The sequence below is a fragment of the Nestor notabilis genome, unplaced genomic scaffold (genome assembly GCF_000696875.1).
Source record: "Nestor notabilis isolate BGI_N333 unplaced genomic scaffold, ASM69687v1 scaffold16418, whole genome shotgun sequence".
NCBI lineage: Eukaryota > Metazoa > Chordata > Aves > Psittaciformes > Psittacidae > Nestor > Nestor notabilis.
The window spans coordinates 248-10,344 of record NW_009939766.1 but is presented as its reverse complement, the minus strand read 5'-3'; the positions used below and the strand labels follow the sequence as shown (position 1 = coordinate 10,344).

General features: G+C 48.9%; 1 protein-coding gene across 1 annotated transcript; it reads right to left on the bottom strand.

The window, feature by feature from the left end:
• Positions 1 to 676: 676 nt before the first annotated feature.
• On the bottom strand, positions 677 to 9,572 carry SCNN1G (sodium channel, non-voltage-gated 1, gamma subunit; the record flags this gene model as incomplete). Its single annotated transcript, XM_010020033.1, has 11 exons — positions 677 to 1,066; positions 1,487 to 1,562; positions 1,764 to 1,825; positions 2,173 to 2,230; positions 2,309 to 2,387; positions 2,789 to 2,906; positions 4,115 to 4,213; positions 7,041 to 7,204; positions 7,661 to 7,764; positions 8,668 to 8,861; positions 9,278 to 9,572. Coding segments are annotated over 11 exons (1,639 nt in total), but the record flags the coding sequence as incomplete, so codon positions are not given.
• Positions 9,573 to 10,097: the final 525 nt, after the last annotated feature.

The following is a 10,097-nucleotide window of genomic DNA, read 5'->3' as shown; positions in this document are numbered from 1 at the left end:
TTACTGTGAGCAAAATTAGATTTCATGCCCTTTCAGGTGATTCTTTTAGAATGACTTAGGTTCTCCTGCTCAAGCTGTGTAATGACTTGCTCTACAAGCACATCTCTGGCTTTCTTAACTTTTCATCTTGGAACAAAGAGCTCCTCAGGCCACCTCATCAAAATTCAGCTTGAGAGCTTTCCTTTTATCCATTTTGTGCTCTTACCAAACTGTCATGCCCCTTCCTGCAAATGTCATGCTGCATTCCTGAAAGCCCTGGGTTTTTCCCACAAGTCAAGCAACACAGCAGAGAGCAATTAGTGTTAATACTCAATATGGCATCAATCTTCCGCTGTGGAGTAATTCCTGCCCACATACAATGGGGTGTGTGCAGTTGGTTGCTAATGTATGCCTCTGTCTGGCAAGACATCCCAGCTCAGTGCCACATCCTGCTCCAGCCATCTCCTGCAATGATTAACTTGAGAATTGATGTTGCTGAAGTTCCTAATGTCTCTGAGCCCTTGGCTTTTGTGTCTGAGCTTTGCTCAGAGAAGCTTTGACTGCAAGTTCAATCCCTGAATAAGGGTCTGACCCGACAGCCCTTCAGTGCTCGTTTGCGTATGTGCCTTTTGCCCCGGACACGTGGGTCCAGCACCCACCTCTTCTTTTGGCACCTGGATGGGTGGATAAATAAGCGTCAGTGCTGGCTGAGCTCTAGTGTGTCGGGCAGCTGCTCCGTGAAGGCAGGCTCTAGCCTCAAAGTGCTGTAGTTGGGGGGGGGAGTCCTGGGCAAGGGTCTCTCCTGGGGCAGCGGCAGGCGCAGGGCGGTATTGAAGGTGGGCAGGTCCTCGTCGATGCAGACGGGGTTGTCGTGGCCCTGCCTCTCCAGGTCTCCAGCCTGCGGGGGCTTCCCCGGCCGCTGCCTTTGCCGGTTGTTCCACCACTTCTTTGCCTTCTGCCACTGGCGCCGCATCACGATGGAAAGCGAATCGATGAAGAAGACCTCGATGATCTCGATGACACACACAACCGAGCAGCTCATCCAAAGGCCCAGCTGGCCTCCAAAGTTGGAAAGAAGAATGACGAGCTGGAAGGGAAGAGAGCGCAAGGTTACTGGCTCCTGTGGGTGCCGGGTCCACATCCACGGCACTATTACGGTGTGTGGTGAGTCTGTGCTGAGCTGGGGCACCCAGAGCTTGCTGAGCACTACTGAATGTGGTAAGCCCGTCCTCTGCTGCCTGGTTATCCTCTCCTGCTCTGCTTTGGCAGGAGCTCAGTGCTGCACGTACTGTGGGCAGCCTGCAGGCTACTTCTGTGCAGGCCTTGGGACTGGACAGTTGGAAAAACAGCCCCAGATAAAAGGCCTGTAAAGGGGCAGGACCTGGCACATCATCCAGGTGGTTTCCTGCCCCTGCTGGATGGGACAACTCCCCTGGCCAGAAGGAAGCTTCCAGCCTGCCCTAGGGAGGAAGAGCCACGTCTCCCTGCGGGTGAGCAGGGAACTCACTGTGTTGGCAGGATTCTCTGAGATGAATCTCTCGTTCAGGTCCTTGTAAAACACCATGAGGTTTGCAAGGTCCGTCCTGAGAGGAGAAGCAAAAGGCAAGTTGAGGGTTTAGTAAAACAATAACATGAAACATACTGAAAAACTATGCAAATAACCAGTTGGACCAGTAGGGCTGGGCTGCTCTAAGGGAGCTTTTTTCCCAATTGCCATCATTAGGGCTGCTGAGATTATATCTGAGTTTGAGGTGCAAGCTAGAAACACATACAGGGAAACTTACTTGTTCAGCTTCTTGTTGATTTTTTGCCCTTTGTCCCAAGAGAGAACTCGAAGCATCCAGTCCTGAGAAAAAGACAGAAAATACTGTTATAGCTGTATGTGCTTGTGTAGAAACCCCCTGGAAAGGAAGCTCATGCTCAGCACCTCCTCAGATCAGTGTGGGTGCCAGGACTAAATGTGTGTGATGGGTCCCTGAGGGGATCTCCCAGCCCACAAGCCAAACCTTGGTTTAATGGTGAACCCCTGGAGGGGAAGCCCTGACCTGGACAGGACAGACTGAGCCTCGGGGAGGAGCAGCATTGAAGTGCTAAGGAACACCCCAGGGGGCCCGAGCTTCCACTGAAGCTCTGAGCTAGTGAAAGCCTTGTTGTGCCATGTGCTGTCAGCACACAGTGTGAGCAGGCACTCACCTCTGACACGGTGGATGGCCACTGGGCGATGCTGGTGGTGAGTGCCCACTCCTTGAAGCTGCAGAGAGAGGCAGGCTGTCAGCTGGGAGCTCAACTCTCACGAGGCATTTTAGCTCTGATCATGGGCAGGACTTACCTGCAGGCATCTTTGCAGATTTGCTGGCAGCCCAGCTGCTCCTTCACAAACTTCTCGTGCAGCTTGTAGTAGCAGTACACTGCAAGAAGGGAGCAGGACATATGGGTGAGAAGCCAGAAAGAAAAGCAATGATCTTTTGCTACCTGTGCTGGAGTGGAGCGTCTGGGGTGGAGGTGGCCTTTGTGGCTATCACCTCTATGGTGAGAACAAAAAGATTTACCCTGTAAATATTGCAAAATACCCTGAGAAGTAGTTGTCACTTGCTATAGGCATGAACAATCGCCTCACCCGCTCAAGTGTGGTGTGCACAATGACAAGCAATTAGAACAACTGTCAGGAACAAGTCAATCTAAACAAGAGCACCAGTTTCAGGCTCTGTGGTACAGGGTCTGAAGTGGGCTGAGGAGGTGCTGGGTGCAGGCAGGGCTGGGCTGTGGTGCTACAGCTGGCAGCTGAGGCATGTGCAGTGTGCATACTTACTCCAGTTGGGGTTCTTCTTGTAGTTGCAGTACTCTGCCCCGGCGGGTAAGGGCTGTGCATACTGGGCACAGCCACACGAGTCCACCATCGCCCTCTGAAAGCAGGAGTGCAGGCAAATCTGGGGAGATAAACCAAGGGCTGCTGTCTGAGAAGCACAGGCTGCTGTGCCTCTGCAGTGCCACGGTCCAGGCTGGTGTCCACCTAAAAACATCTGTTTATGCCAGCAGTGGTAAGATGGGAGCCCCACTTCCCTGCACCTTCAGGCTCTGTTGCTAGTGAATGCAAATACAGGCAGAAAGTCCTGTGGAGGGTGTAGGCTCTAGTGCAAGAACTGACAGTACACTCCTCTCTGAGGGGGGCTCTGGGAGTGCCCCCACTTCCCCTACAAGCCATGGAGAGCTTCAGTTGTTGCAGTTGCTCTTTCCACAGCTAGGGAGGTTTTCTGTCTGCTGTGGCATGTGGTCCATGAATCAACAACTAGGTGTGGGAAGTGACTCACTGGTGAAAACGTTCACAGCCTTGACCAAATTGTGATGGTGCCTATTTGGAGACCTGAAGTTTTATGCATTAATGGGCAGTAGAGTCAGTGTTTTGAGCTAAAACTCTTAATGGGTTGGAACAAGCAGGAACTGAGCTTCCCTTTTTGAAATCCCAGTCAAGCCTTTTGGTCCCTATCCCGGCCTTCCTGAGCACTGAGTTTTGGTGAAGTACTGTTATTAAAACTCTGAGATAATGTCTGTGTGATGCTAACTGGCAGTACATCACAGCAGCTCTCGGGTATAATACCCCATAAACCAAAATCCAGGCTAGGCACAGGCTTTGCAGTAGGCAGCAGCTGATATAATTACAATTCTTCAAGTGGAGAGTGCTACAACAACTGACACCCTCCAGGAGGACCCAATTACAGAAACCATGCAAAATTAGTGGAAACTTACTCTGCAAACAAACATCCTGCTATCTGGACACTGATTAGATGGTATCTGCTACTCTTGGGAGTCCTAAAGGTCACAATTTCTGGCTTCAAGGGTTACTAAGCTGCAACATTTACTTGGCCAATATTTTCCAGTCTCACATTGCTTGAAAATTGCCTAATGAGCTCATGTTCTTTCTTTATCTAGCAGGGCGCCTAAGGGAACTTCAAACATCAACCACTTAGGAATAAAATTTGGATTTTAAAAAGTACTGTGGTATTTTACATCAGTGGTTAAAGGCAGTGACCCCACACCTGCACTGTTCACAATCTCAGATCCTGAACTGCAGAATATCATAAAGCTTTTTCTGAAGGTAGTTTTCAAGCAACTGATAAAACAAATGCAACAGATTTACCTGGAGTGAGTAGCTCTTGTTGTAGAGATTTTCTACCGGAATGTCAGCCCCTGTCTCTGTGCAGTCACTGTAGGGTTTGCTCAGCTTGCGAGACCGAGTCTGAGAACCAGGAAAGAACAAACCTTGGTTATGGAGTTCACAGAAACCACAGGGTTTAGTGGCTGTTCATTACAATTCTGAAACTAAGCAATGGGGCAGGTTTGAGCAGCACCTTCAGATTTTGCCATCTCAAATGATTTGTCAATCACTTGTCAAAATAAGGAGCTGTTTTGTTTGTAATGTCCATTTCCCAAAACGCTGCTCTGGCTGGATTATCTGCTGCCTTCACTGGAAACCTCTACAAGAATGCTGAGACTTTATAATAGCAGCAGTGAGGATTTTTCAAAGCAGTTATTCATATGTATGTTTTCTCTCACTGCTAAATCCTAGAGGCATAGTTTATCCTGATGTGTTTGTGCTTTGAGGGAAGGGGGGCTCTGTTGGGTGGTTTTTTTTATTCTTTCCTGTGAAAACCCACCTTCCCAGGTTGCTGTTGCCCTGGCTGCTCCTGTTCCATGGCTAAAATAGCACTTCAGGCTCTGCCAGTGCTTAACAGCACCTCTCCAAAATCTCTCTAAATCAAATGTTTGTATCTCCTTCAGGACTTTTTCCAGGTACTGTTTTGACCCTTCCTCTCTGATAAATGCCAACACCTTTTCCTGTTCTGCAATCTCTGCCTGGAGAGAGAGCTCTGAAATGCCAAGTGCCTGCAAGGTCTGATGAAACCAGGCTGGGAGCCCTCAAGTCCACAAGAGCTGATTCAGGCTGTACGGTAGCTTCCTGCAGCCTCACTCAGCCCAGAACCCTTCCTATCTTCCTATGGTAATTATCCACTTCATAACAAAGAAAGTGGCCTGAAACCATGAGAAATGTCACCCATTTAAGAATCCTTTCACCTATCTTTCTCTATAGAGTTTAAAATTAGGGGCTGATCCTACAAAGGATCAGTTCAGTAGGAACATTGACTATGGATCTGCAGGTTACTTAGGTCAAACCTGATGGCTAATTACCACTTCTGTCTGCAGCAATAGGTGCAGCTCTGAAGAGGCTGACATGCATAGTGCAAGTCAGATCCTTCAGAAAGATGCTCAGATCTCTTTGGAGGGGACACAGAAGTATGTGGTTTCAATATGAGAATGATTACTTCTGAAAATTGAATGAAACCAGCTTTTAATATGCTTTTAACTTCCACAGACAACCTAGTGCCAGGAACCTGCCTCAGTCTGCTGCAGTATCTTCTACCAGATGATAGGTCTTTTGTATAGAACTTCTCTGTTGTAGCTCGTACTCCTACAGAAGCTTACTTCTTCATTCAGGTACTGAAATAATTTCCAAACTAAATATTTAACTAAAGCACTGAAACTCCTACCTAGCAATGCCTTGTTTGCATTCCAAACATCTCGGAATATTTTTGGAGGAGGCGGGGGGGTGGGTGGGTAAATCCTAGTACACAGCAGAAATACAGGAGTGATAACCTGGACACCGACATATGCATTTGGGAAACGTGGCTTGCCATGTTCAAGCCTGTAGTGAGCAGCACTGTGTGTAGCAAGTGTTGCTGTGTGCTCCTTTGTGTACCTGGATGTGGGTACAAGGACTGATCCAGCACCTCTGTGGAGCAGCCCTGTCCTGACAGTCATGGCTCCCCCTTGGATGGCTCTCTGGAGTGATCACACGTTTTGAGTCCAGAAGCTGTGTCCAGCTTCTTTCTTGGCTGCTAAGTCAGGATGCAGTTGCAACACTTCCTCATGCCAAATCTTTTAAACACAGTCACTGAGATACGTTCAGTTTTGGGTTTTATTCTATATGCAACAGTCCAAATGTACTGTGCCAGGAAAGTGTTACATTAAATATTGAGGCTCTGCCTGCAGTGACTGTCACCTGTACGGTGTAAGAGTTATAAAGGGAACAGTCTTGTGAGACTTTGCCTCCTTTACACCACCCTGGCTCCAATACCTCCTAGTCACTTTTTGTTTCCCAGGTAGCATTTATCCCACTGGTCAGACCAGGGGGTTGCTGCCTCTGTTTTCCAGACAGCTGGAAGACAGTGAACTATTTGCACACTTTAAAAACATCAGCCCTGTTCTTAATGTCTTTTCTCATGCAGAGATCAGCTTGACCTGGCACACCCAGCCAGGACAGATAAGGGACCCACCATCAGGGAAGAAAAGGCAGAACTAAACTGCTCACTTAACAGCCCATCCAGATGAAAGGGGAAGGTCTGGCTGGCCAGATGGTGCTGCTTTCACTTCTCTACTATGGAAAGCAGCCCCTTGGGTCAAACACCCTGTCTTCACTACACTAATTGGGGAAATTCGGAGCTGCAGCATTCCCTGCCCTCCCCAGGATGCTTCACTAAGCTGGCAAAGGCAGAGTCACTGCCCACGAGGCGTTTTTACAGCTGGGATAGCAAGAAACCCACAGAACAGCTACAGGGGTTGTGCTGCAGACCTGACCCTAAGGCAGGTTACCCACAGCTCCAACTCCTTCTCTTCTGCCCCTGGAGCCTGCGTGGGATGCGAACTGCTGATTGCCAAAGTGAAATGAGGCACTTAACACATTTCTGTGGTTGTGGATTTCGCTGTGAAAACAAAACAAAAAATCCCCTGGAAAGCCAAGGGGTGGGAGAGAAGGAGAACAAACAAAATCCCAGGGGCTGGTTGGTTTATAAAGACCTGATTTTCCAACGGCCTCTACGCAAAGGGAAAACTTTGTTCTGAAAAGTGCTATCACAGGGTTTTCCTTGGGGCACTTCAGCTGCTCAAGTGTGAGGTGTTAAGAGCCTTCCAGCTGCTGGCCATGTTCAAGCATCATCAGCTGGTTCATAATTACACCTGTCTGAAGGCAGTGGGGCCGTGCACATGGACACGGGACTGCTGTCACTCACAAAGTGCATCCCGATGGAGGTGGCTGCTGCGGTCTCGATTTCTGTGCCGATGTCTTCAATGAAGGGATATTCATTCTGGTCGTGGATGATGATCTTGGCTCCTGTGGATGTCACCAGGAAGGGGTTGTAATCTGCTTCATCTATATACAGAACAACCTGCAGTCCTGAAGAACAGAGACAAGGCAGGAGCAGAGTTACACCAGAAGCCAGGGCCGCTTTTCTGGGCAGGGAGGGCAGCACTCTGTTTAATGTTATCTGGCCTTAAGCAGAACTGCAACAGCCAAGCAGAGCCTTTGCAGTGCTAGGCTGAGACCCTTGTAGCAAGAACCATCCCTCCGTGGCCCTGAGGCCAGCAAACAAGTACTGTCTCCATAGAGGGTGGCTGAAACTTACTTTAAAAAGTTAAATAACCGGGAAGCCGTAGTTCCCGATGGAAAACATTAGTGATGCAATGATATTATCTTTGTATTCTCTGGCAATGGTTTGCACTAGTTCAAACAAGCATTTCCCCAATCTGCTTGCACATCTAGAGCCAACACATCAATCACTCTCCAGTGGGATCCAGTTCACTGAAGCACTGTTATCTAACAGCAGCCCTCGGCCTCCGGTCGCTCTCTTACCGTACTCGCTGCCGCCCGTGGAGGTGCTCAGCACCGTCCCATTTTCTCCGCTGTTGAAGGTGTAGCAATTCCCGTGCAGGGGGTGATGGAAGCGAGTGAAGTGCCTGCAAGAAATCAAGTGTTGTCACGTTGCCTTTGGCTGTTTTCACTGTCTATAGGAGCCAACCAGCAGATCTGGGCTCTGTTTTGGCAGAGATATGGCAGGATGGGATGTTTCCCTTTTTTTGTTGTTGGCAAGTGATTTATTTAGCTGAGAAGTGTGGGTCCTTTTCCTAGGATCTTGAAACTACATGGAAATGTGACCTGATTTAATAGCACCAGGAACATAAACGTTCAGGAGGTTTCTGTGCGGGAGTGGGGGCTGAGAGGGTGGGGAAGTGGATTTACAGGACTAGGAGGAAGGTGGTGGTGGAGGGGACACAGTCCTTTCTCATTCAGCAGCCAAGGGTCTAAAGGAACATTGATCTTGGCTTTCAGAATTGCTGCTGCACAGTGGAGCTGAGCACACACCTGCCTGATTCAAACATGTTCATGTCTTTCCTCTGAGCATCCCCTCCCACTTGAGCAAATGCCTTCATTCCAAGAAAAGATGTTTTGCCTTTGTGTAATTACAGGCACATGAGGAACGCCCTCAGCAGTGAGTAGGACAGGGCAGCTTGCTCCTGGCAGTGGGAAAACCACTAAAGCCAGGTACAAGTGTAGTCTAAGCCCCATAACTGCACAGGGAAACTGCTGCTGCCAGCACACACAACTGCACTGTCACCAACATAAACAGGGAGATTTGATTCTGCCAAACCCCACAGGTTTACCTAAAACGTGGACAGCAGAACACAAGGCACAATGAAATTAAAGAGCATAAATAAAGCTGATGAAGACATGAACGTTGGCTTTCATTTAGAAATGGAAATGGTTCCTGCTGGGATTCAGCGAACACCAAATATTCAATTCCTACATACTATGTACTTGGAAACAAGCTGTTAAGCTAGAGGGATGTTCTGTGCACTGACCTTTTGTCACAAGATAGGCCATCAAAGAAACATGTCAGTAGAAGGTCATCAGCAGAATAACTCAATTTTTCTTTAGTCTCCAGGGGAATTTGTGCCATGATGTTCATGTAATGCAGCTTGTACCATTCCTGGATGGCATTAACACCAGAACTGAATGTATACAGTGCACACTCACTGCTGTTGTTTGCATCGCACTGATAATTACAAAGGGGAAAAAGCGTTTCAGGTGAAAAGAAATCAAGTGTTCCACAAGGTACAGGTGACCCCGCAGCAATGCCACACACGGAGTTAGAGTGGTACCGAGGGGACAAAGGGGCAGCAAAGACCTTTCATTCAGGGCTGAGTGATATGATCAAATGTTTCAGGCCCACAGGAAAGGTCACGGGAAGCACTAAGTCTATTTGGGCAGACTTCAGGAAGGTATTTCTCTTCCAGGGAGCTGGAGCTGTATCTACAGGCAGCCACGGAGGCCTGGGCAGAAGAGCAGCTGGAGGGTTACTCACTGTAAGGCCACCTAAGGAAGCAATAAAACTGGCCCAGGGACACCAAACCAAAGCACCCCTTTGCTGCCCCACAGGGAACTGGCTGGCCAAGGAAGAGTGACACTCACCAGCTGAAAGCCGATGATATCATTTGAGTCCCCAGAGTTCACGATGGATGAGTCCTTGTGAAAGACGCTGCCCTCTATTTTCCTCTTCTGGCCACTGTGAAAGTCAGTCGCCGTCTTAGAGAAGTCCTCAAACTTCAGCAGAGGGATCTGCTGGAAGAAGTCGCTCCCTGAGCTGTTCCACTCATCCACCGACCGGCGCACCTTGGACTTGCCCTCTGAAAATCCATAGAAAGTCTCCAAAGCCTTTTTTGTCTCTTTGTCCAGTTCAGATAAATAGTCTTTCATGGCACTGTACCTGCATTGGAGACAACGTGGTAAGAAGTGACATCCCATCTCACCTCACCCGCTGCACTGCGCATCTCATCACTCGGGATAAGGCTCTGTGCCACAGACGCCGCCCTCCCACCACCCCGTCGGTTCACATCAGAGCAGGCACACCTCTGAGAGGACCACAGAGTGCAAAGCAGAGCCTGAGCTACAGTGAGAGCCCTCAGAGACTCAGGAGCTCCCTGGAGCTTGTGTTAGCAAGCCCAAGGAGACAGAGCGTGTGGGAACAAGGCTTCTGCCACTGTGCCAAGAGGCACTGGGAGCCAGGTCACCCGCAGGGCCAGGCTGGGCAGCTGGGAGCAGAACAGACATTGATGTAAAGCCTAATATGGCAGGAGAAAAAGTATTGTTGATTGATAATGTCAAAGCATCCTACAGAGAAAGGAAGAGGCAACGTAAGAGTGACAGGCATTCCCTGTCCGTTCTTCAGGAGATGCTGTTGTTTGTAATCCCGGAACTTGTCATGGGAAGATGGGGATTTTAAGAGAACCAC